The sequence below is a fragment of the Leptonychotes weddellii genome, chromosome X (genome assembly GCF_054177405.1).
Source record: "Leptonychotes weddellii isolate Sample4059 chromosome X, ASM5417740v2, whole genome shotgun sequence".
In the NCBI taxonomy this organism is placed as follows: Eukaryota; Metazoa; Chordata; class Mammalia; order Carnivora; family Phocidae; genus Leptonychotes; species Leptonychotes weddellii.
This window is the reverse complement of record NC_138385.1, coordinates 92265080-92292974: the sequence shown is the minus strand read 5'-3', so window position 1 is coordinate 92292974 and position 27895 is coordinate 92265080. Positions and strand designations below refer to the sequence as shown.

Here is a 27895-nt window from a genome sequence, read left to right as displayed (position 1 = left end):
TAGCCCGGTGATGGGTATTAAGGAGGGCACGTACTGTATGGAGCACTGGGTGTTATACGAAAACAATGGATCGTGGATCACCACATCAAAAACCAATGATGTATTGTATGGTGACTAACATAATAAAATTGAAAAAAAAAAAAAAGAGTTACCTAATCAGGTTCTGATGGTAAGGAAAAACATGATCAAATCAACATTATACTTGGTCTTGAAATGGAAACTAATCGTCAAGTGGTATGTGGATTAGGTAAAATGCAGGCCAGTTTTCCAGTGATGCTCTCATGCTAAAAGGCCAGCTACACATGCCCAGGAAACCACCTTCTTTTAGTCAAAGCCAGACTGAGGGCCACATAATGGTGTCATACTCGACCCAATGAATACAACTTGAACCTGATTTGAATTTTTAAAATTCAGCTGTTTCAGTATCCACTGTTTTACTGATTTACTGATAATCAGTCCAGGTCTCACTTCCATGGTAGGCTGTCTGCCTTTATGAACAGTCTGCTCCCAAGCTGGACAGCTCTGGCCCCAGAAAGAATAGTTTCATACTGGCCACACCAACTTCCCTGTGTCATCATCCTGTAGGCTTGGGGCCACACAGAACCCCTGTGACAACTTGTCCACATGGATGGTGCCTCCTCCCTGCAGACTGCTCTCACTCTGCCTTTGGGCTCAGCTGACTCAGGCCCACGATTCCTAAGGGACTTCTCAGCAACCAGGTGTTTCTTTCCAGTTGCACCATTTAATCCTGGTTTTCTAATTTTGTTCCTAGACTCTTACAAAAAAAGAAAAAAGAAGAAGAAAAAAGAAAAAGAAAAGAAAGTCATGCACAGAATCCTGCCCTCTCCATATACGTATCCATATGTACCAGGGTTTTTCAACCCTGCTGTTATTGACAGTTGGGGCTGGACCATTCTTTGTTGTAGGGCTGTCCGTGCATGTAGGATGTTTAGCAGCATCCCTGGCCTCAACTTACCAGATGCCAATAGCTATTGTCACCCTCAACTCCAGGTTGTAACAACCAAAAATGTCTCCAGACATTGTCAAATATCCCCTCAGGGACAAGGTCACCTCCAGGTGAGAAGCACCTGAGTGATACATACATACAGCTACCCCCCACACATTCTATCTGTATAAAGCTGATAAGAGTAGAGCTATTCTGGTTGGAGAGGCGGTGTCCTAATCCCCACAGTCACCCCAAGTCACAACTATGGGCTTCCTGAGAGGTAAGTAGTAGTGGCTTATGTGTTTTGACAGAGAGTCACAGCTGGATCCCTCACGGCTGGTGAGACTGAGCAAAGGTGGACACATGCAGCCCAGTCCAACCACATTCACTCTGGGACTTGCCTATAGCAAGCATGCACTCTGAGCTTCTCGGAGCAGTGCCTGAAGAGGTGGGCTCTACCCAAGGGGGCCTGCAGTGTGCTGGTGCCCCTGCCAGTGAATGAGGAGATGGATGAGAAGCTCTTCTGCAGACACAGCTCCCACCATGAGGGTTCCCAGGGATGGAATGGGGGGAGCGAGTAAGAAGCCTGAACTGGCTGCAGGCCCAATCCATTCTATAGTCCCCTTAGCAGCCAGAACACCTGCATGTGGATCCTGATACACCCCAGGGTCTGGTTTAAATGGCTCACTATCAGAAGGGAATGGAATGTGATGAAGTCACACCCTCAGTCAGTATGCCTGGAACCTGTAGATGGAGATGCATGGCAGTACTACAATCCCAGGGAGAAAAGGCCGGAATGGCCTGGATGGGGGAGGTCTGACAGCCTCAGGTCAGCTTAGCCCTGAGCAGTCTTGCTTCAACAGAAAAGTCATGCAATGGTTCTGTTCACACCACAGACTGTGAGGTTCTATTCTAAGTAAATATGCAGAATTAGAACACACACACATAAACACACATACACACAAACCCAACCTTTAAATTAGAGAAGTGTAGGCATTACAGATTATTTTTTAAACAGCAAGTAACCAAAACACAGAATACAATCTTAAAAATTTCCTATTTATCCCCATTTATGTAGTTTCCTGCTCATCCTGTCTTGCTACTTTTCTATATGGATTTAGGACTTTTTTAGGTTCTTGCAAGAGATGCTGAGCATAGGCATCCTGAACCAGGTGATATTGGTCTGGCAGGCTCCAAGCTCTCTGGCCAGCCCTGCTCACTACTGCAAACCAAATGAAGTCTGGCAAAGTTACTATTATTTTTTTTTTTTTAAAGATTTTATTTATTTATCTGACAGAGAGACACAGCGAGAGAGGGAACACAAGCAGGGGGAGTGGGAGAGAGAGAGAAGCAGGCTTCCCGCAGAGCAGGGAGCCCGATGCGGGGCTCGATCCCAGGACCCTGGGATCATGACCTGAGCCGAAGGCAGACGCCCAACAACTGAGCCACCCAGGCGCCCCATTATTTTTTTTTTTTTACAAATTCCTAGAAATAGGTATCTTTAGCTGTTGAAAGAAATTAAGTATTAATTGATTGGGGAACTTACCATGCTTTCACAGAAAAGTACTTTCTCATCTACTCAAAAAGTATCTATTTGACTGCCACAATAACCTAGTGAGGTAGGTGGGAAATTACTATTACTCATATCTGAGATAAGAAAACCATAAAGTCCTAAGCATTTAAAGGACCTTTCCCAAGAGATGTTACCAGTGAGACAGCCAGGGCTGGCCCCCAAGTCATTTGATTCTTCATCTTGTTTTATAGGCTTCCCATTTTAATTTTTTAAAAGTTCAATACCTCTGGGGCGCCTGGGTGGCTCAATTAAGTGTCTCCCTTCAGCTCAGTTTGTGATCCTGGGGTCCTGGGATCGAGTCCCACATCGAGCTCCCTGCTCAGCAGGGAGTCTGCTTCTCCCTCTCCCTCTGTCATTCCCCTTGCTTGTGCACTCTCTCAAATAAATAAATAAAATCTTTAAAAAAAATAAATCCAGCCACTTTCTTTTAAAAAAAAAAAAAGTTCAATACCTCCAGTGATTAAAGAGCTAACAAAGGGGATTCACAAATTTTGCTGGGGTGGTAGAGACAGGTCTTCCTGGTGCACAAGGTAGGATTATATAATATTCTGAGGTTCCATGACTGGTAGGAAATATGAGCAAACCCCTCTGTAAGTAGAGCAGCAAACATAAGTGTTGAGAGAGGGCTGTTACACTTCTGGATGTGAGGTTACTGCAAAGCAGAACCCCAAAGGACTTTTTTCCTCCACATCTTGGAATCTAATTCTAGTTTCTCTAAAGCCACTTGACTCCAGCCATAGTGAACAGAGCCCACCCACATGATGGGAGGGGTCTCTGGCCTCCTCATCAGCACAGCTCGGCCAACATTCTGAAAAGTCAATGTTTATGGTCAGAGTTTATTACTTTCCAGGGAGGAAAAGAGCAATTCTATACCAAAGAAACTTGTGGATACCACCTTAAGCCAGTGATCAAAGTTACCATCACCAGTAATGGAACAACCTGACATCATGGCCTCCTGATATGATGTACTGAGAAGGAACCAACATGCCTTCTGAGGGATTCTTGCCCCAAGTGCACAACCTGAGTCTAATCATGAGGAAACAGTAGACTGACCCAAATTGAAGGACACGCCTCAAAATATCTGGCCTGGGGGCACCTGGGTGGCTCAGTCGTTAAGCGTATGCCTTCGGCTCAGGTCATGATCCCAGGGTCCTGGGATCGAGCCCCTCGTCGGGCTCCCTGCTCGGCGGGAAGTCTGCTTCTCCCTCTCCCACTCCCCCTGCTTGTGTTCCCTCTCTCGCTGTGTCTCTCTCTGTCAAATAAATAAAATCTTAAAAAAAAATATCTGGCCTGTACTCTTTAAAAATGTCAAAGGGTCCTGGGATTGAGTCCTGCATCGGGCTCCTTGCTCAGCGGGGAGCCTGCTTCTCCCTCTGCCTGCTGCTCCCCCTGCTTGTGCTTGCTCACTCTCTCTCTCTCTCTGACAGATAAATAAATAAAATCTTTAAAAATCTCAAGGTCATGAAGAAGAAAGGCTGAAGAACTGTTCAAAGTTCAAGGAGACCAAGAAGACAAAACAACTAAATGCAATGTGGGAGCCAGGGTTGGATCCTGGACGCAGGGAAAAAAATGCTATGAAGAATCTCGCTGAGACAGTTAGTAAAAGCTGCATATAGACTGTAAATTAAGTAACAATAACATGTCAAAATTAAATTTTGTGATCTTCCACAATTGTACTGTGGTTACACAAAAGTAACGTCTTCATTCCTGGGGGTAAAGAGTCATGATGTCTTCAACTTACGCTCAAACGGTTCTGGGAAAAAATCTGTGTGTGTGTGTGTGTGTGTGTCTATAGAGTGAATGAAAGTGAGTGGGGGGGGCGCCTGGGTGGCTCAGTCGTTAAGCATCTGCCTTCGGCTCAGGTCATGATCTCGAGGTCCTGGGATCGAGCCCCGTGTTGGGCTCTCTGCTCAGCGGAGAGCCTGCTTCTCCCTCTCCCACTCCCCCTGCTTGTGTTCCCTCTCTCACTGTGTCTCTCTCTGTCAAATAAATAAAATCTTAAAAAAAAAAAAAAGAAAGAAAGTGAGTGGGGGGATGGCAATGATGAAGCAAATATGGTTAAACATTAATAGGATGAAAGGCATATAGGAGTTCTTTGGTATAGTTTTGCAATTCTTCTGCAGGGCTGAAAGGGCTTAAAAATAAAAAGACTTTTGGGGTGCCTGGGTGACTCAGTTGGTTAAGGGTCTGCCTTAGGCTCAGACCATGATCCCAGGATCCTGGGATCAAGTCCTGCGTCAGGCTCTCAGCTCAGTGTGGAGTCTGCTTGTCCCTCTCCCTCTCCCTCTCCCCCCTGCTTGTGCTTGCACTCTCTTAAATAAATAAAATCTATTAAAAAATAAAAATAAAAAGGCTTTTAAAATTGGTCTAAACTAAAAAAAATGGTCTAAACTCAAATTATCCTCTAGTAAAACTGAAAAAATACAGGGCTATAGACTGGGGGAATGTATAAGTATGGCTATGAAGAGGGAGCATAACTTAACATTTTCAATTATCCTTTTCAAGAAAATGTTCAAATAAGAATGTAAAAGCCTATCTGAGAACAATGGTGGTGGCAAAAACAACAGGCAGATTGTCAATACAGAGGCCCTGATCCACAGTAGATGCTCATCCGTAGGCAGGGGTAACCACACCATATATGCACCAGGGAAATGTATGCAATGATGCTCAGTAATGATTGATTAAATGTCCTCAACCATTGAAGGAATCAGCTGGCTCCAGGAACCTTCCATGAGCCCATGATTCTGAGTGGGAGGTACTTATTTTGGGCCACGCTGACAACCTGGTCTTAATTTTTTCCCTTATGTGGACAAACAAAATCTGTTTTGTTTCTCAAAATGCATGATAAAGTAGAGTTAACCTAGGCTCCTGACACAAAACTGATCTCAGGTATAAGCTATCTCTCAAAGTGATTATGTTTGGCAGACTGTATTTTCCAAAGATGATCACAAAAATATCTCCTCTGACCCCACATGATCTTTTGACTTCCTTTCTCCATCCCACTGAATCTCGGATGGCCTGACTGCTTTGACCAATAAAACACAGCAGAGAAGGAACGCTGTGACAATTCATGGCACAGTACTTAACTAGCCTGGCAGCTTCCATGTTCTGGGAGATACTTGCTCTTGGGAACACTCCCTCTTAGAACTCAGTGCCATGTTGTGAGATGCCGAAGTGATATGGAGAGGCTATGTGTAGGCATTCTATTCTGGTTCCCAGCCCCCACTGAGCTCCAGCCAATAGCCAGCATTAACTGCCAGCCAGGTGAATGGGCTATCTCAGACTTCCAGCTCAGTCAAGACAGGTAACTGCAGCCCCAGGTGACACTGAACCTATGGTGGAAGACCCCAAGTGAGAACCACCAGGTGAACCCAAGTCAAACCTCAGAAAAACCACACAAAAGACCCCAAGAGAGACCCTCCTGGTAAGCCCAAGTCATAGAGCTGTGAAAACTAGTAACAAATTGTTATTTTGTGCTACTAAATTTTGGGGGATGGGTTATTACAGCAGCAAGAGGTAACTGAAACATTCCCCATCATAATGACCAAAGTGACTTAGAATATATTTCTAAAAACCTGAAACCATTAGAGAACATTTCACACTGAAGAATTAGGAGTACAGGCAGCACTAACACTCAGAGGCAGGGACAGGTTGGACAAACGCACATGACCACACTTGATTTCCTCTCTCTAGGTTACAAGAAGAAAGCTATGCTCCATCCACATCTTTGAGAGTGTTGCTGAAGCTAGTTTTCTAAAACCCATACAAGTACCCAACAATGCAAACAATAGAAATAAACTTGAACACTTAAAAGAGCAATGACATTAATATGCACAGCCACGGAACACTGACTTAATTTATCTGAGATTCAGGAGGAGAACAATGCGCTGCAAGAGCCATTTATCACATGACGTGTCTGAGTTTCTGGATGGGGGTTCAAAAGGACTGACTAAACCACCGTTCAAAGCCACATTGCTCCCAGTATGCTTTAAAGATCACACACACTTAGTCTGCACAGAGGGAAGGTTGAAAATTCCACTCTGGTTGGGAGTTTGTATGTGACACCATTTTAAAAATCAAGGGTTTCTTTTTTTTTCTTCAATATTGAACATAAAAAAATTTATAAAATAGGGAAAGTATGAAGAATGACATAACAAATACCCACACACCTAACAACCAGTTCCAAAGAAAGACATTAGAAATATTCTGGAATCTCCCATGTACCCCTCCCTCACCCCTTCCCCCACTTCCCACTCAGAGGCCATCATTACTTTGCATTTTATATTTGCCATTTTCTTACCTTTTCTAATCATTTTTACCACATTTATATTCTTAAAAACATGCTGGTTTTACACATCTGGGAACTCAATATAAATGTCACTGTTGATATTCTTTTACAACTTCCTTTTGCTGCTCACTCTATGTTCCTGAGATCCACCCACTGGTTGTGGGCAGCGGCAGTCCATTCTTTTTCACTGCTGTAGAGTTTGGCTGAATTTTCAGAACTTATTTACAGTCTACCTGACTTACCACATTTCTCAGACCTGGTTCATACCCATTGTGGTTCAGCCATTAATTTTCACCTGGGGAGAAATTATCTTTCTTTTTGAATGTCTTAAAATCAAGAAATGTGGGCGCCTGGGTGGCTCAGTTGGTTAAGCGACTGCCTTCGGCTCAGGTCATGATCCTGGAGTCCCGGGATCGAGTCCCACATCGGGCTCCTTGCTCAGCGGGGAGTCTGCTTCTCCCTCTGACCCTCCTCCCTCTCATGCTCTCTCTCTCATTCTCTCTCTCAAATAAATAAATAAAATCTTTAAAAAAAAAATCAAGAAATGTTTGCTTCTCCTTAGACCTCTCAAATTGGTGATTCTGATTTAGAGGTACTGGAGCAAACTCCTGTCCCCAGGGCACTTTTCTTTTTTTTTTTTTAAGATTTAATTTATTTATTTGACAGAGAGATAGAGAACACAAGTAGGCAGAGCGGCAAGCAGAGGGAGAGGGAGAAGCAGGCTTCCTGCCGAGCAGAGAGCCCGATGCTCCATCCCAGGACCCTGGGACCATGACCTGAGCCGAAGGCAGACGCCTAACTACTGAGCCACCCAGGCACCCCCCCAGCCCAGGGCCCTTCTTAAGGAGAATGATTCTGGTAGTTTTGACAATACACACGAAGTCCAGCTGTGTTAGAGTTTACTATTTTTCCTGCCTGCACGAGGGATGGCATGCATAGGGCTCTGAAAAGAAAGGTCATTCCATTAATTTTTCTTTGCTGAAGTAGCAGGAATATACTGTAGTACCATAGAAGCCAGTATCACTCAACCTTCAAACATTTCCCAGGAGAAATACATGGTCCAGAAAAGAGAACATTTAAGGAACTGATTAGTAGGAGAAAAAAACCAACGAATGGCTCAGAAGGAAAGAGGAGGCAAAGGGCCTGCCCTTGGGCAGGAATGGTCCTAGCATTGCCCATACCCACCAGCCAATCCCCTCCCGCCCTCTAGGCTCTACTTTCCTTCTAGTTTTTGTCACATGGACACACACTAAGCACCTACTGTGCAACAATAAATCCAATCAGTCCCCACCCTCCCTGCAATCTAGCAGATGATACAGTGCAAGAAGCCACAGATCAACATGGCCTGCTTCCTCCCTCACTCCATACAGGGCTCTGTTCAAATGTCACCTCCCCAGAGAAGCCTTCCCTGACCACCATATCTGGCTACTACTCCCCTCCACCACTCTCTGGCATCTGACCCAGTTTTATTTTTCTTCATAGAACTTCTCACCACCTGATGTTATATTTGTCATTCACTGTCAGGTAAGCTTCCCATGGGCTGAGAACACTGGGCAAAGAGGAGGCACTGAGCATGCCCATGAGGCTCTGTGAGCACAGAGAGGGGGGTGAATTCAGTTTTGGCTGGTTCTGTAGAGGATGACAGTTGAGCTGAGTTCTGAGGGATGAGCAGTTTAAGTTGGACAACTCTCTCTGCACTAGGCCTGCAACTGTCCTCATCTGCATTCCCATCTCTCTCTCCCCTCACTTGGGGTCTGTTCAAATGGAAACTGTTCTCACTCATTTGGGGATTCTCTGAAGCATTCGGGACACAGGGACTTGCATTCATTCATTCCACAAATATTTATAAAGCACCTGTGAGGTACCCATTACTCTTCTATATAGAGGGGAAATTTAAAAGATTTCTCTCAATTGAACTGCATTAAAAATTCCAGGATTTTGGGGCATCTGGGTAAGGCTCAGTCGGTTGAGCATCTGACTCTTGATTTCGGCTCAGGTCATGATCTCAGGGTTGTGAGACTGAACCCCACGTTGGGTTCTGCACTCAGTGCACAGTCTGCTTGAGATTCTCTCTCCCTCCTGCTCTGCCCCCCTCCCCCGCTCGCTCTCTCTCTCTCTAAATAAAATCTTCAAAAAAAGGTCTGGGATTTTGTTTAAGTCTCTTTGGTCAGAATGAGCTTTTTATAAAATTTAGATGATGTGTCCTTTAAAATATAAAATAGCTCCATATATATATACAATGGAATATGATTCAGCCATAAAAAGAGAATAGAATCTTGCCATGTGCAACACATGGATAGAACTTGAGGACGTTCATTGTGCTAAGTGAAATAAATCAGATGACAAGTACTTAAAGATCTCACTTACATATGGAATCTAAAAAATAAACAAAACCAAGCTCACAGATCCAGAGAACAGACTGGTGGTGGCCAGAAGGGGGGGCGGGTAGAGGAATGGATGAAATGGGTGAAGGGGTTCAAATGGTACTAACATCTGGTTATAAAATAAGTAACCCATGGAATGTAATGTACAGCAGGGTGACTCCAGTTAATAATACAGTACTATAGTGCATATTTGAAAGTTGCTAAGAGAATAAATTTTAAAAACCCTCACAAGAAAAAAAAGAAAATGTTGCACCTATGTACGGTGATGGATGGTAACTAGACTTATTATGGTCATCATTTTGTAATGTATACAAATACTGAACCATTCATTCTGTCCACCTGAAACAAATACAATGTAATCTGTCAACTGTATCTCAATTTAAAAAATATAAAATAGTTCCTGAAACACACCATCAAGATTTTCAATGTCAAAGAAATAGCACAGAGCCCACTGTGAGCCTGCTTCCAAAAACCGAATTCTCATCTCTACAGAGGGCAACAACCCCCTTAGTTTACCTTAGTGAAATTTACAATGATGGTGATGAAACTTGCCAGCTACTCTCCATGCAGGGACCATGAGTCAGTATCTATGAAAGAAAGGGGTGTAATCTGGAAAAACCCCAATATGAATAGGCTCTTCTGTTACTGTCCCACCCTAACACTGGAGTAGTAACGTGAATGGAAGGCTCAGAAATAAGACAGACAAATAGAGACCTTACAGCCCACCTAATGGATTCAGATTTTGCAAAAGAGCAATACTATAACCAAAGACAGGCAATACAAGCACAGAAAGAATGCAATGGACTTAAAAACAAAACAAAAACTTGATGCTGTTAATTCAGCAATATGTTATGTAAGGATTTTCCTTATAGAAGACAGATATATCAATAACAGGTATTAGTAATCTATAAAAACTGTATGTTCTCTGAACAACATAATAGAGAAAAAGTTTCTGTTAGAAAGCAACAAATTAGAAATAAGAGCTGATGTCACTGAAATATTTTTTTACTCTGAAATATTTTTAACAAAGGCCCAAGTGTTCGTTGAATCTGTGTTTTATCCTATGTTCTCTGAATCAAACTGATGCACTAAACAAGTCTTACATGATTCTCTACAGAGTTTTCTATTTTCCAAATTAAAATCATATTTCTCTTTCTCTCTCAGTACTACAGAAGACGATTCCACTCTGCTAGACTGAGTTATTTACCGAGTCATTCTTGTTATAAGCAAAATATTTTAATGACATACGAGAGTGGTCACACAGGGTGAATTTGCTTTTCAGTGACATGGTTTCATTGGCGAGTTCACCCAATGCTTCACAAAAAAAATAATGGCTTCATTTAAAAACAACAACATACTGCTGATGGTGACTGACAACTTATTATTTCCTCTCTGTTGAAGAGACAGATGAGGGAGGGAGTGAGTGAGTGCCCAAGTACATGAACTTGAGCACACAAGCACAATGCAATCACTTCACTCCAGATGCAGGTGAGGGAGAATGCCAGAAAAGCAGAATGGAACCGAGGGACCAAAAGAGAAAATGTTGAATGGATCATCTCCGGAAATCAGAATCTCATACTTAGCAGGCAACAAACCTCTGAAGAGCCCACCATTTATGCAAAAGATACACAGAGAGTAAACGAGGTAACTCGAAGTCCAGGATTCCTCCTGCTCACCTCTTCAGGTTGGCCATGACTCATGTGGCAGCAGGAAGCACACACTGCAGTGTACAGAGCCCCACCAAATTGCTTTCACTGTCCAACTGTGACAAAGCGAAAACATGCTTACTTGGATGTCACTGGAGAAGAAGACCTCTTAGCAATGCTTCCTGGAAACTCGCATCTTCTCAGAGGAGACCCAAGGCCCACACTGGGAACAGAAGTTGTTGTTCGCGGGCCCCGCTTCATCTTCTCTGACTGGAGGGGACACAGAAGAGGTCAGCCATGGCCCATCACTGGCAATACTTCTACAATTTCTTAAAAAAAAAACAAAACCCAGATGCAAGTGATGCACAGCTTTCTTCCAGAAGGGTCCATATGAAGCTATAGTGCTTCCCATAATGGGAACCTTTGCAGGAAAGCACCATGAGGTCATCAATTTGGTGGCCAATATTGAGGTCATCCAATTAAAAAAAAAAAAAACTTCACCCTCAAAATGCAAAGATTTCCTACTCTTTGTTATCTTGCAAAAAGCTAACAACAGAACAGAATATTATGAATGTTATGAACAGAATATTATGATTCTGGACATATAGAAACTAGATCACTCATCATCAGGGAAATGCAAATCAAAACCTCCATGAGCTATCAGCTCACACCTGTCAGAATGGCTAAAATCAAAAACACAAGAAACAACAAATGTCAGCAAGGATGTGAAGAAAAAGGAACCCTCATGCACTGTTGGTGGGAATGCAAGCAGGTGCCACCACTGTGGAGAACAGCATGGAGGTTCCCCCAAAAGTTAAAAAATAGAACTACCCTGGGGCGCCTGGGTGGCTCAGATGGTTAAGCATCTGCCTTCGGCTCAGGTCATGATCCCAGGGTCCTGGGATCAAGCCCCGCATAGGGCTCTCTGCTCAGCAGGAAGCCTGCTTTCCCTCTCCCACTCCCCCTGCTTGTGTTCCCTCTCTCACTGTCTCTCTCTCTCTGTCAAATAAATAAATAAAATCTTAAAAAAAAAAAAAATAGAACTACCCTATGATCCAGCAATTGCACTACTGGGTATTTACCCAAAGTATACGAAAACACTAATTCGAAGGGATATATGCACCCCTCTGTTTATTGCAGATTATTTATACCAGCCAAATTATGGAAGCAGCCAAAATGTCCACTGATAAATGAATGAATAAAGAGTATGTGAATATTAGCCATAAAAAGAATGAAATCTTGCCATATGCAACAATGTGGACAGATCTAGAGAGTATTATGCTAAGTGAAATAAGTCAGAGAAAGACAAATACTGTATGATTTCATTCATAAATGGAATTTAAGAAACAAAACTGAAGAAAGAAAGAGATAAACAAAAAAACAGACTCTCAAATACAGAGAACAAACTGGTGGTTGCTGGAGAGGGGAGGAGATGGGTCAAAGAAGTGAAGGGGAGTAAGAGTACATTTATCATGATGAGCACTGAGTAATGTATAGAATTGTTGAATCACTATATTGTATACCTGAAAGTAATGTAACACTGTAAACCTGTACTGGAATTAAAAAGAAAATTAAAAAAGAAAAAAAAACTGGGAAGAGTAGAAAAATACATAATCACCCAAAAAAACTACAGGTGGGTATAAATGTGGTTAATACCCAAGACAGTGAGCTGTGGACTCTAACAGTGTACCTGGTGTAACGGGAACTACAGCCCCATAGGGACCACCTGTCCCTGTACATCATCCCCACGGCCTCCCTCGGCAAGAGGCAGGAAGCATGGCCTCTGTGCCTGGCACACGGTGAGGGCTCCACAAGGGTGGTTCCCTTCTCTCCCTATTGCACTTTTCCACAACAAACCCTCCTTTGCCCCCACCCCATACACACACATACAGTAACTGACCCTACAGTAAAACCCAAGGTCTGACACATTCACTTCTCATGTAAGAACCTCAGGGCCACAATGGATTTTAAAAGTACATACAGTGTTATAAAATAAGTGTCCAATAGTACAGTAATGTGGCAGTCTTAAAACAAGTCCACACGTCATTTGATGCTCCTCCCTTCGAGTGTGGGTTGGTATTAGTGACTTATTTTTAAGGAACAACATATGGCAGAATGATGGTGTGTAACATATAAGATTAGAGCATAAAAGGTGCTGCAGCTTTTCCCTTGCACGCCTGCACCCGCACCCCTCCCCTGGATCTCTCACTCTGGAGGAAGCCAGCTGCCATGTCATTTGGACATTCAAGCAGCTCTATGGAGAGGTCCACACAATAAGGAACTGAGGCCAGCAGCCATGTGAGCGAGCCATTCTGGAAGAGCCCCAGCCACGCTTTCATAGGACTATAGCTCTGGCCATTATCCTGACCACACCCTCATGACAGACCCTGAACCAGAACTACCCAGCTAAGCCATCCTCAATTTCCGACCCAAAGAACCAGTGTGGTAATAAACATTGTTTTAAGCAGCTAAGGTTTGGGGTGATTTATTACATAGCAAGTGATAACTAACAAAAGTAGCATGGTATGTATAATTTCTAAATAAATACACATAATTGGGAGTACCCATTCAACATGTGTTTTACTGATGGTGTCAGTATGATGTCAAAAATGTTTAAAGGCCACTGTTATGGATTGAAGGCTGACCTAGAACCTTAGTTCTAGTTGCCTGTAGAGGCGAGACTGGCATCCTTAAAAGCAAAAAGACAACACTCAGAACATTCCTTTTGACTCCTGTCCCCTGGAGGGCAGTCTGTAACAAGGACAAGGTCTTTAGGAATTTGCTCCAAGGCACTTAGATTTAGGAACACGCAAAAAGTTAAATGATTTTCAAAGGATGAGTGAATTTTGAAACCACATCCACCAGTTGAGCAGTCTCTGGAGACTGATGGAAACAGAGACCCCCGGTTAAGCACAGGGAGTAATCATACTGTCAAATAAACCTGTCCCAAGGGGTGAGAGAGTGGGTTTAAACCTACCGGAGAGGCCTCCGCTCCTGCAGGGGCTCCTTTCCCAGAATCTCCTACACCAGATGTAGATGGAGTCTTCTTCCTCTCAGCACTCCGAGTGGGAGAAGACTTGTAAGAAGATTTAAGAGGACCAGCAGGAGCTACACGAGGACAGGCATGGGATACTAGAAGGTTACAATATCACAGCCAAAGAGACAGGGAGCACAGAAGGAAAAAGTAGGGAGAGGAGGGAATTGGGAAGAACACATTTTCTGTTAAAACATAACATGGGCAATCCACATTCTCTAAATACCACCATACTTTTTCTAGTATATGCAGAATAGACACTATCTTGAAAGATTTCCATACTCCATGCTCAAGAGTCCAGTTCATTTCATGAGTTCAAAGTCTGGGCTTTGGAACCAGACAGAACTAGCACTGTCACCAAATAACTGGATCACCTTGGGCAGATTACTTAACCTCTCTAAATGTCAATTTCCTTGTGCAGGAAAGAGTTAACATAGCAGCCCTGAAAACTGTCCTTAGAAAGGCCTGCTTTACAAGGCTGGTCCTTGGTCAGCACCTGAGAACTTAGAGAAGGGTTCTTGCTATTTTTTTTTTAAAGATTTTATTTATTTATTCATGAGAGACAGAGAGAGAGAGAGAGAGAGAAGCAGGCTCCCAAGGAGCAGGGAGCCCGATGTAGGACTCGATCCCAGGACCCTGGGATCATGACCTGAGCCGAAGGCAGATGCTTAACCGTCTGAGCCACCCAGGCGCCCCGGGTTCTTGCTATTTTTTTTTTTTTTAAGATTTTTTTTATTTATTTATTTGACACAGAGAGAGAGTTAGCGAGAGCAGGAACACAAGCAGGGATTGCTATTAACTGACGAGTACCTCACTGTGCCTAAGCTATATGTAAAACAACATGACTTAGTCGCTTTCCTTCTGAGAGTCTGGAATTCGGGTATGTAACTGGCCAAGGGTGCCTACGTGACCAGCCCTCAATAAAACCCCGACCACCAAGTCTCTAACGAGCTTTCCTGGTTGGCAACATTTCACATGTGTTATCACAGCTCGTTGCTGGGGGAATTTAGCACATCCTGTGTGACTCCACTGGGAGAGGACTCTTGGAAACTCGCACCTGGTGTCCTCTGGACTTCGCCTGCGTGCCAATTCCCTCTGCTGATGTGCTGTGCAGCTTCTACTATAACACATCACAGCTGTGAGTGCCACCATATGCTGAGTCTCCTGAGTGCTCCTGGCAAATCAACAAACCTGGGGCTGGTCTTGGGGACCCCTGATACAATTGGTGACAGAAGCAGGAACTGCAAGAATGACCCTGATTCACAGACAAATGGTAAAAGCAGTGTTTGAAGAAGAAAGGCTAGGGGCACCTGGGTGGCTCAGTCGTTAAGCGTCTGCCTTCAGCTCAGGTCATGATCCCAGGGTCCTGGGATTGAACCCCGAATCAGGCTCCCTGCTCAGCGCGAAGACTGTTTCTCCCTCTCCCACTCTCCCTGCTTGTGCTCCTGCTCTTGCTATCTCTCTCTCTGTCAAATAAATAAATAAAATCTTAAAAAAAAAAAAGAAAAACGAAAAAGAAAGCCTAAAGGCATGGAGGATGATGACCTTCTGGTGCCTGGTGGCTATGGAGTCGGCCACTGTATCAAACAGCAACCCAGCTGCTGTCTGTTGCAAGAGGTAAAATACCTATGGTATTTGAAGATAGCCCATCCAACTCCAAGAGTTGGCTTGCTGGATCCTCTGGCTGGTTTTGGCCATGCTGGCTAAAGTGAGGGGAGAAGTACAACCCAGGTAATGTCTTTGGTTTTGGTTTTCTCCTCCAAGTGGGAGTGGGACACAACCTCCTTGTTTTTTGCCATCAGTGATTTGATAGGAATTTAAAACTCTAAGTACTAGAACCAGAACAAACCTCCATACCTGGTGATTTTTGCTATGACTTTTGCATAATGGAGCCTCTGGAAAAAGGGAGACATGAAAAGAGAGGCAATCTCCAGACAGAGATAGGTTTGGAGTTTTAAAAATCAACCTTGATCTATTACAGATACAGAACACCCCTCCATGGGGCCCTATCCCGTGAAAGTATCACGGATACTGGTTGCACCGTCTGGGTCACAGACAAATGCTCACAGGAAGGAGCTCGTTCCCCGATGGGACCACCTGACATGGAACTGCTGGTCAGCTCTTAATTTCTGATGCAGAGCCTAATTACATGCCTAACCTGTGATTCCTGACACAGCTGTGAGCTAGGACAGGGTACTTACAGGGAGTATGACCCCTTCACCCTCCCCTGATGATCAGACTCAACACCTGCTGACAAGATGTCTGGTATTTGACTTGCTGGGTTGGGTGCAGTTTGTAACAATGGACTAGGAGCCTAACTCTACTTCCCTTACCTTTCTCCTGCTACACACACCTCAGGAAGGCAATGCACCTGTCCCCAGAGAGGGACTGCTTTTTCCCTAGGCTGTTCACTAGATAAATGAATGGGACTACAAGAGATGGCAGTTGATGCAAACCTATCCTGAAATATTTTTGAAAATTCAGGATTTTGTTCTGAACATGGTATGTCTTTCTGGTTAAGTTAAAATTTTTTTTTGTAAAAAAGGCTCTTGTCCTTCTTGCATTCAGCCTTTCCTTATGAAGGATCATTTTAAAAGTAGAGGATGGTTGAGAAAATGTTAAGTCTTGATTACTGAATGGGGTACCGTGATAACAATGAAAAAAAACACAACAAAATCTAGCACCTGTAGTGGTGCCGGGGATGGGAAGGACATTCAGGATCTTTGTTTTCCAGAACTGTTCCTGGGAACTCTGCCCTTTTCCTGAAGAAAAACTGTGCTGCCTGTGCCAGCTGCTGTGAGCACTTCAGATCCCCTTGGACTGCTGAGCCCAGGTGGCTGATGACAATGGGACTGGGAGCGGCAGGGCAGGCCAGTTCCTGCACAGTCCCTAAAGACCACCTCTATATGCCGCCCGCACTCAGCAGGTAATGAACTCATGTTGTTGACGGAACTGTGTGGAAAATGACCACCTCAAGTAGTCCCTCTGAAAGCAAGGACTGACCTGAATTCCTCGGGCCAGACTGAGAACCCTGGGGTGGGAGAAACCATGGGGGGAAAGCCACAGTGGGGGCCCTGTTAGCCTGTACTGCCTGACCAATGTATGTCCTGCTTGGGGTGCGTGGAACACCGTAAGCGGTTTCCAGGGGACATGTGTGTCCTCAGGGATTATACTCCCTAGGTGTGTGTTCTGACTATTGTGACACTGCCTCCACCCTGGAAGGCTTGAGGACGGCTTCATCTTACTGACCAGGTTGTGCTGGGCCTGAACTGATGCCTTGGGCCAGGTTAAAAAAAAAAGTGGGGGGGGGGGCGGCGCCTGGGTGGCTCAGTTGGTTAAGCATCTGCCTTCGACTCAGGTTGTGATCTCAGGGTCCTGGGATCGAGCCCCGCATCGGGCTCCCTGCTCAGCGGGAAGCCTGCTTCTCCCTCTCCTGCTCATGTTCTCTCTGTCAAATAAATAAATAAAATCTTAAAAAAAAAAAAAAAGATTCATACAGAAAATCAAGGAGGAAGCCACCTGGCTTTCTAAGACAGACCTTTATGCTAACCATCTGTGTTTTAACTGGCTAAGTCCAGAACCCCTAAAGGGTATAAGTGAGGTCAATGTTGTAGGTTGGCCTCACCCTGCTGTGTGGAATCCTACTGATGGTAATTCTGCTGTAAAGCTGCCTTTGCCAAAGACCAAGGGGATGGACTGTGCAGAAAAGAAAAAAGAAGGGGTGCCTAGGTGGCTCAGTCATTAAGCGTCTGCCTTCCGCTCAGGTCATGATCTCAGGGTCCTGGGATCCAGCCCCGTATCGGGCTCCCTGCTCAGTGGGGAGTCTGCTTCTCCCTCTCCCTCTGCCTCTCCCCCTGCTCATGCTTGCTCTCGCTCTCTCCCCCAAATAAATAAATAAAATCCTTAAAAAGAAAAGAACAACATAGAAGGTCTGACTGCTGTCCTTGGAAAGGCCAGCTTACAAGGTTGGCCCTGGCATCAGGGAACTTGTTTTCCGGGAGAGCTCCCACCATTAACTGATAAGAGTGGCTCACTGTGCCTAAGCTGTTTGTATAAACAACATGATTTATGCTCAACACCTGCTTTCTTTCTGAGAGTCTGGAATTTGGGTATGTATCTGGCAGGGGGTACCTATGTGACCAGCCTCCAATAAAAACTCTGGGCACCGAGTCTCTAATAAGCTTCCTTGGTAGGTAACACTTCATACATGTCACAACTCATTGCTGAGGGAATGTGCTCTGTATGGCTCCACTGGAGAGAGGACTCTGGAAGCTTGTTCCTGCTCTTCCCCAGACTTCATCCCATGGCCTTTTCCCTTTGCCGATTTTGCTCTGTAGACTTTCACTATAATAAATCATAGTTAAGAGTCCTCCTAGAGAATCAGTGATCCTGCAAATGGTCTTGGGGACTTCCTGACACATTCCTTGTTTTCAAAGGGGGATACTTCCTACCTCCCAGGAACTTTTTGGTTAAGAGCTAATTCATGTACCATAAAATTTACCCTTTAAAAACTGTACAATTTAGTGGTTTTCAGTATATTCACGTTTGTACAATCATAACTACAGTCTAATTCCAGAAAATGTTCAATACTCCCAAAACAAACCCTGTAACCAATTAAGCATTCATTCCCTTTCCGCACTCCTCCAGTCCCTAGCAACCACAAATTTACTGTCTTTCTGAATTTGCCCTATTCTGGACAAGTCATATAAATGGACTCATGTAACTTGTGGCATTTTGTGTCTGGCTTCTTTCACTGAGCCTAATGTTTTCAAGGTTCATGGTGCAGCATATATCAGTAATCCATTCTTCTTCATAGCTGAGTAATATTCCACTTTATGGATATATATTTTGTTTATCCACTCATCTGCTGATGGACATTTGGGTTGTTTCCACTTTGTGTGGCTAATGATGCTAAGAACTACTCAGGGACAAGCTTTTGTGTGTTTTCAATTTTCTGGGCCCTATACATAAGAGTGCAATTGCTGGGTCACATGGTAACTCTATGTTTAACCTTTTGAGGAACTTGCCAGGTGGTTTTCCAAAGTGAGTACATCATTTTATATCCCTACCAGCAATGTATGAACGTTACAATTTCTCCACATCCTTGCCAACACTTACTATTTTCCCTGTTTTCTTTGAATTTTAGCCATTCTAGTAAGTGTGAAGTGGTATTTCATTGTGGTTTTCATATACATTTCCCTAATGACTAATGATGTTGAGCATCTTGTCATGTGCTTATTGGCCATCTGTATATTTCTTTGTGGAAATACCACAACTACTCAAACTAGTATGCTGTCTCTAAAAACTAGTCAGAAGTAGGTAGAGGATTATATGTCATCTAAGTGAACACACTCTCTTGGGAACTAAGACCAGACCTGCTTTAATGTGGACACAGTGTTGCTAATCTGCAAACAGAGAATGTCAGCCCTCATTAATCTTGCCATGACAATTTAATCTGATTTAGTCAAGAAAAAGCTTTGATAGTGACGCCCATAGTTTCTCAGACTTCAGTGTGCAGGTCTGCTGGGGCCTGAGAGTGTGTCTTCCTAACAAGTTCCCAGGTGATACCAATATTGATGGTCCACGGGCCACCCTGTGAGCAGCAAGGCTCTAGATATTTGTTGAGCTCTTACTCTGCCAATCATTGTCCTATCTCATTTAATCCTCAGGACAATTTAAAGTATTTCAATTTTAGATAAGGAAACTGAGGCTTTAGGGGCACCTGGGTGGCTCTGTCAGTTAAGTGTCCAACTCTTGATTTTGGCTCAGGCCATTATCTCAGAGTCATGAGATCAAACCCCGAGTTGGGTTCTCCACTCAGCAGGGAGTTTGCTCGAGATTCTCTCTCTCCCTCTCCCCACAAGTGCGTGCTTGCACTTGTGCTCACTCGCTCGCTCTCAAATAAATAAATTAATCTTAAAAAAAAGGAATCTGAGGCTTAGAGAGGTTAATTAATTTACCCAAAGTGGTAAGAACTAGTAAGTGGTAAATCTGGTTATGGGACTCCAGAGACTGTGGTTTACAGGCTACTTTGCCAAATCATCTCTTTAAGAAAGTCTACTAACCTCCACAGCTCATGAAATAGATTCTTTTTCCTAATCCACATGCCCTCAATCAAAAATAAGTTACTCACCTCTGTGACACTGAAAAGAAAAAAAAAACATAGTAACAACAAAACACTGGTGGGTAGAAAATGTTATTAACCACTGAAGACATTTCACGAAGTAAGCAAATGGGAAACAAAATAGAAAAATTCAGGAAAAACTCATAGGTCGACCAATACTACTTTGGGCATTTTCCTCAGTGTCACCAGCTTGGCCTCTTTTACCTGAGTCATTGGCCTGCTCAGAGAGTATGAGTGCACTTCTGCTTCTGGCTAAAGAAGCCTGTGTAGGTGTCAACAGTCGCATAACAAGAAAGGTTTCCATGGGACTAAGGTGTGTGCGATGAGCTGGGGGATGGAATCAAATGAAAATTTTAAAAAGCAAAATAAAATGTTTAAAACAACACAGTGTATGATGCAAATTAGCTTTTGGGTGGCAGAATGAATGTGGAAAATAAAAATACTCTAGCAAAGGATGGCTTTGGAGTTTGTCATAGTAAAATAAAACAAACGATGTGTCATTTGGAGTTTGGGAGAGTTTGTTAATTCTTTTGGGGTGCCAGAATTCATTCAATATGCTATTACAGTATCACAATATTACCTGTATCCCTTGAAGAGAATTAGCCCATCTCCCAAGATGTAATATGGACTCAAGAAACCATTTACTCACCAAGTAGATCTAACATTGAAAAAAGATTACTCCTATGAAACACTTTAGGGTCCTCTGTTAAAAAACATTTCATTATACACTGATTTTGTTAATGTATAAATATGCATCTGTTCATACTTTTTCCATGTACATAAGGGCAAAAATTAAATAAGAACCACAAAAACAAAAATAGCCAACTAATTATCGGCTTTAATGGAAGTAGCAGTAATCATAATCTAAAACACAGTGACTGAAATGTCATTTTGATGGCTTTGGAATATATTATATGGTAATGGATTAACTTTTCCATTACTCTGAATTTCTTGGGTACCCATTAGCCAGTAAATTGTTTGGGAATTAAAATTTTTCAATTTATAATCCACAAGCAGATAATTCAGTTGTCAACAATATGTAATAACATCCTGGTATCTTTACATAGTAATCAATGCAAATATGAATTTAACCTCAATTTGTAACCATGTGAATTAATGAAAACATATGGAATACACTCACTATGGAAAAGCCATATAGAATTAAAAGCAAGGAGATGTTTTCTCATTCAGCTCTCAATTAATTCAAGGTTTCCAGCGTTCAGTTCAACCACGAACTGCATCAGAGATCAGCAACACTGACACTTATGGGGTCTCTGACACACACGATAGGCCTCTGTGCTGGAGGTGCAAGGTCAATGCCACTGAAAAACAACCAGAAAGGCACACTGGCCTCTTCAAAGTCACAAACACTCTCCTGCTTGCCCCTTGGTAATGCCTGACCTGTTAAATAGTCCACTGGCAGCTGACACTTCTCCAGTGTTAAAATACGCATTTAATGCATGGAGTTTCCCTCACTTCCTTAACCTACATTCTCTGAAAGGTACAAATTCATACTTTTAGTAACTTATCTGAGCCTCTATTAGAACACGAGCAGTTTTAAATCTATTCAGTTTCTGGAACCGGCACATGTCCTATACATATCATCCTCCACCTCAAAGTGAGTGCCGAAACAGGCCACCCGTCCTTTTCCCCTTTTAAAGACTTCATATTAGCTCTGAACTTCTGTTTTCAAAACAGAAAGGGCAGGCCTACAAACCTCAGACAATAACAGAGTCCAATTTTTTTTTTCATACAACTAAGTTTTCCACCTATCTCTGCATGATCAGTTCTGCTGTTTCTGGCTAATCAAGTAGATCACATCAATAACCAGTTACTTTTTTAACAGTCATATCTGCCCACTGGTCAATTAATTCTAGGGCAGGATAACTCCTACATGTACTGTGGAAAATGGAATAATCTCTTTCAGACTGAAAGAATATCATTAATTCCTGTAGCTATTCAACAACAAACTGGCTCTAAAGAGTGATGCCACTTTCCAAAGTCCCATTAAGTGAGGCCCTGGGGCTCCCACATTCACACCACAAGGCTGAATGCAAATAATGGAGGCATTTGCAGAAGGCTCAAGAGGAGCTCTCACAAAGACTGATGTTAAGACGCTCACACTAGAAAGAAGAAAACCAGAGACCAGGTCTACACATTCACTTGCCTCGGTCTGGGGAATAGGATATTGCCACGGTGGATGAAGACAGGCGCTTACTCATGGGAGGCTCCGTCTGCTTTGGCAAATTCATGGTTGATGTTGAAAGTTTGTCACATGCTGCAGAGAAACGCATTAAAGACATTGGTATTCACACCATTGTAGACTGAGAAACACATATCCCAAAGTGTTCTTCCTGTCCTCATCCACACGCCTCCTAAACTGCTGTGGCATAGCACATGGCTTCCATCATCCTGCTATGTATGCACTAAGCCTATCTGGAAATGCCCAGGCCACGGCAGCCATCAGTCTGAAGCAAGATCTTCTCTTCAATTTCAAATATTCAACCTCACTCAACTATTCAACTAAAGCCATGCTAATCCCACCGGCAAATCATTTCCTGTGTCCAGGGACTTAATTTTAAGCATATTCAGACTACACAAAAACAAAACCAATCTGGACCCAGAGACAAATCACCACTGGAAAAATATTCTATGGTCTGAGACTGTGTGAACTGAAAGCAGACGTTTTCTGAAGGTTATCTACAGGCTCAGGGTGGAGAAAGGAGTAATATGGAATGCAAGTAGCTATATTTAAAACAGAACACAGTTGATTTCTTTCTCCTCTCAAGAGATGGGATCACAATAGCCCTTTTTCTAATGCTGTGACTATTTATGGTTAGGATTTTAACATGTGGTCCTACATTTGGTATTCTTAATTTCCAGCCATTATTTTAGACTGGTTTCTGAATTAAACCATTACAGCAAATGAAGAGGTGCTGTTAATGCCCTGTCAAGCCATATCAAAGCCTGAAGCAAAAAGAAGGATGTGCACCCTTGGCTTTAAAGGAAGCAAACTCATCACTAATTAGGTTTAAAACTATTCCTCTCATCTTGTTTCCAAATGAGAAATTTGCTGTGTTTTACAATATGTCCTGACCAAGTGAAAATCTTAAGTAAATTTTAATTCTCTTAAGCTGAAGTGAAATTATAATAAATTCTATTTTGGTATAAATAAAATATTTAAATTTAAAATGATGGGAGTTTTAACATATCTACTCAATTTTTCAGCATTTTTCAACTACTTTTTTTTTTAAAGATTTTATTTATTTATTTATTTGTCAGAGAGAGAAAGGGAGAGACAGAGCACAGGCAGGGGGAGCGGCAGGAGAGGGAGAAGCAGGCTCCCCTCCAAGCAGGGAGCCTGATGCGGGACTCGATCCCAGAACCCTGGGATCATGACCTGAGCCAAAGGCAGACGCCCAACGACTGAGCCACCCAGGTGCCCCATTTTTCAACTACTTTGATGAAAAAAAGTTAACCAGTAGGGCGCCTGGGTGGCTCAGTCGGTTAAGCGTCTGCCTTCGGCAGGGGTCATGATCCCAGGGTCCTGGGATCGAGTCCCGCATCGGGCTCCCTGCTCTGTGGGGAGCCTGCTTCTCCCTCTCCTCCCCACTTGTGCTCTCTATCTCACTATCTCTCTCTCAAATAAATAAAAAAAATCTAAAAAAAAATTAAAAAAAAAAGTTAACCAGTAGAAATTATGTAAAACTATGTGTAAAGGGGTACACATTCCACCCTTTTGCCTCATGCTCCAATATGGCTGGCTCAGTATGGTACTTGTCTTCAGAAATTTGATATTTTGTTCATCATGGATTGTTCTGTATTAATTTTGATTCAAATATTATTTAATCTTGATAAGGTGTTCCCTTAAACTGTATGCCCAAGTCAAGTACTGTGGTTGCCTCACCCTGGCCCCAAGCCTTGGGTGTGATTCCCAAGGGGTAATTATCAACTCTACCTACTGCCCCTCTCTTTTAGGAGCAGACTAGCGCCACACTACAGTTAATCTGACCCATGGAGCAAATTCTCTGCTACTCAGCAACACCAATAAGGAATTTTCTTTGTCAAAGGAATGCTGGGAACCAAAGATATCTATTCCTACTGCTGTAATTTGACCTGTACTTCTGGTAAATACTGCATCCCTTTTACATCTTGTTTTTTCTCTGCCAGCCAAAGATAGATTGAATTTCTAAAGTATTAACTGGGAGAAAAGTTTTACTAATTCCGTTCTTGTCCTAGAACCTAAGAATTTCCCAGGCTTGAATCCAAAAACAAAGAACCTATTAGACGAAATCAAGAACAAAGCAAACTCATCTCCTTGCTTGGATTCCCAGTGTTAGCACTGATAAACTCCCTACCACTCCGTCTCAAACACCTCTTCCAGGAATCCATCACATTAACACCCAGAACTCTTTGTAAGAGTACAGATTTTGGTAATCAGAAGTGACTCAAACACCCTACTACATAATGCCTAAAACCAATAATTAATGGGAGTGTTAAAGATCTAAATGCACAAAAGTCAAACACTGACAAGATTTTCAAGGCAGAAGTTAGTGAGCTAAAGATGAAATGTCTCCAGGGCACTAGGGTGTAAGGCATGCACAGCTCCATGACGACAGAGGAACAAAGAAATATGGGCACGTCATTCACATTTCTAGAAAAATAGTTCTAAGGGGTCAGTCTACGAAATCAACTGTAAAGCGCTTGAGACAGACACAGTGATGGAGGGGAATGATCAGAACAGTCATCACAAAACGCCATGGCACGGTGAAGCTCAGATATACCGTTGGTGGACTCGGCAGCGGTGGCAGTGGTCCCTGGGTCCGGAGGGAGGGTGCTGGCTGCTAAACCTAGAGGAGGGGGTGGGGTATTTTCTGATTCACCTACACAGCAAAAAATCAGAGCAAAGAGAGGTAAAAGAAAAAAGTCCCAATTTCTGGTTGACTTTAGTTTCTAATTAGGAAATTAGAAAAAGTAACTGAAATGGGTTATTGACTTCCCAAAAAGAAATAAAGTATATTCACTGACAAAAGGTTAAAAGCACAGCACAGCAAAGTCAAACAACTGTACTACAAACAGAACCCATCTGTTCTCAGAAAGAGCTGTGTAATAGAATGACAAGATCACAGAAAAGACATTGAAGAGAGAGAAAGCCACCCAGAGACTAGTGAGAGTTCACACATTAATCACTTGAAAATTTAAAGATGAGTATGATCTGGAAAATGAAATAAATAAGTCACCTTGAAAGAAAATTGAAAGAGCAACAAAAATGAATAATGAGGAGGGAAAAGCCCCAGCCCCTTTTGGAGGTTAGGTAACCGCTGCTCAGCCTTTCCGGGCCATGGTACAGCAGTGACTTAGTCTACTGCTATTTGACCTTCCCTGAAATCAGATTACCACTAGGCTTGCCAGGTGCATCAGGTTAACCAGGCTCTGCATTCATTTTCTTCGCTTTTCTTTTGCTTTCCCTTAAAGCCCAGTTACTGTATCAACTGCTGTTTGCTAGCAAAAGGAACGCACAGACTCCCTTCATGAGAAATGCATACATAGGAAGCTTGGCATCACATCTGAAAAAGGTACCTGCAGATGACTACAAAGCATGCCCCGGATCCAACGGGCACCAGCCTGTGCCCATGATCTGCTGCCTGCCCCATGATCGCCCACTGGGGCCCTGCAATGCAGGGACAGCCCTATACTCACCATCACGACCACCAGGCCCGGTGGCCAGCGAAGCTCCCCACGAGCACTTCTTCTTTAGCTCCAGTTGCTGCGTGCGCTCCAGGGACCGGCGCATCATTGCCTCCAGCCGCTCCTGTCCAGTTCACGCAAGGGAGAACAACATAACCACCCAGCCCCACCGTGCTGCTGTGCTCCAGTGCTCAGGGTGAGTCACCAAATGGGGCTGTCGGTGCTCAGCATCCAAAACCCAGGCACACGTGCTCTCCACCACACTAGCGAGATCTTAGTGGGTGGAGAGTAAACAATGCAGCTTGCGCTGGCTCCGAGCCCCAGGGGGCAGGCTGCTGCCTGCCGCAGCCAGGCCTTGATTAGTTTAAGAATAATGCCAGACAAGCATTAACTCTTTCAGGCCTGTCTCAAGTACCATTTTGCCTCATTGAATAGAACTGGAATTGTGCTCTGGAACCAAGGGCATTCTCTCTAGTAGAAAAGCATAAAGCATTCTGATTTGAGAAAATTTAAATTAAAATATAATTTAAATTTTTATAGCCCTAAGCATAACTTTTTGGGGTAATACATGGCTTTGAGATCTATTTTACCAAGCCTCATTTTCATCTTAGAACTTCTTAAAGGGAAATCAATTGTTTTCTACCTTGTAACATTTTCCTGCTACATAGTATTCTGGGGATAATGCTGCATATTTCAAATTTTAAAAGAGACAACAGCAGAGAACCTCCTGGCCGTAAAATAAAGCATCTATACATTCTCAAGAGTTAGATGGGGGGTAGGGGAAGAGGAACTAAACAGTTTTTAGCCAGAAGAAAAAACAACAACAACCAGGCTTCTCCCTTACCAGAGTATTTATTAAAAGCACTCTCCTGTGTTAACCAAAGTGTTATTTTCATAAAGTTGGGTCTGAATGTTGGCAAATATTTCCTTGGCACTGGAGTGAAGCTCTTTTAATTTTCCATTCCCCGCCACCCCAATGACATTGCAAATACCAAATCCTCTCCCTGCCTCTACTGGACAAGGCCTGAAGCAAGGTAAACAGGTACATGCTGATGCCCTTCTGCCTTCATAAAACCCAACCCTGAGGTGCTCTAGGAGATGGGGTCATCCTAGCCCAACTCCAAAACAAAAAGATAACTATTTTCTCATGGCTTGAATAAAAAGTAAGCAAAATTAATTTAGGGCAGCACCAACTGTGTAACCATGACTGAAGAATCAGGGAAAGGCTCCTTTATTTTACTTACTAGAAACACAGAAAGGTCACTTAGGAGGTATCTTCATCTATCCCTTTTGTCTATACTAGAGGGATGGGATGAGTATCTCGGCTTCCTCTGCATAATTTTTCTCTGAACAGCACTTTGCTAAGAGATGGCCTCTCCAGGGAACTCTGAGTAGAAAGGGGACTTTTTTTTCCTCCTGTAAATCTCAGATTTTTATTTGCACTAGTTTCTGGCTGAGACTCTACAATCATGAGTGTGCATTTCCTAGCAAAGTCCTGTCCTCATGACCCTGGCCCATTAAATTCTGACAGCCAACCCCCGGGGCCTACCCAAGAAAAGTTGGCGGTTTGGAGGGACTAGAACTTTTTGACTATTCGATACTTGAAGTACAGTCGCTTGAGACTGGGGCTGAAAGGTATTTAATTATATGGATTTAACATAAAGTATTTAACCAATGATGTAATTTAAGTGTTGAAACCTTTTACCTCAGAGTGAATTTAGTATTGAGTAGGTTATAGGAGATTTCCTATATGCCAAAAGGACCTCACAAGACAGTCCTTCATTTATTAGGAGACCAATGACAAAACTTGCCAGCCAAACTTACCATTGAGCAGCTATATAGGGGTATAATTATAAGGGAATGCTCACCCAAATCCAGACCTACCACTGGACTGTTCAGTTACCCTAAAAAAAAGCCAAAAACAAAAACAAAACTTCTACCATCTACCTCCAACCCACTGAGCTGCTTCAATTCCACTGTTAGAGATACATTCCTCTGAATCATAAGCAGACTTATGAAAATGAAGCTATTCCTGAGAGAGGACACAATCACTCTGTGTCACCTGCTTTTGCAGAGATGATGAAAAATAGGCGGTAACCAAGCTCTACAGTAAGGAGACTTATGGAACCCAAAATCATCAGAATGGGGTGATTCAAACATGTCAAAAACAAAACTGGTCCAGGGGCACCTGGGTGGCTCAGTCGGTTAAGCG

At 43.1% G+C, this 27895-nt stretch overlaps 1 protein-coding gene across 6 annotated transcripts in view; it reads right to left on the bottom strand.

Moving 5' to 3' along the window:
- Positions 1–27895, bottom strand: part of MAP7D2 (MAP7 domain containing 2) — a 107884-nt gene that overhangs the window by 21311 nt on the left and 58678 nt on the right. For 2 of the 6 annotated variants that reach the window (XM_081809071.1, XM_081809070.1), the window contains exons 4-8: positions 25696–25807; positions 24780–24878; positions 22163–22273; positions 13815–13969; positions 10980–11107 (exon numbers count right to left, since the gene is read on the bottom strand). In XM_081809071.1, the coding sequence (XP_081665197.1) occupies positions 10980–11107; positions 13815–13969; positions 22163–22273; positions 24780–24878; positions 25696–25807 (605 nt within the window). The remainder of the gene's footprint in view (positions 1–10979; positions 11108–13814; positions 13970–22162; positions 22274–24779; positions 24879–25695; positions 25808–27895) is intronic. The other 4 variants (XM_081809066.1, XM_081809067.1, XM_081809068.1 and 1 more) reach the window with 4 other exon arrangements.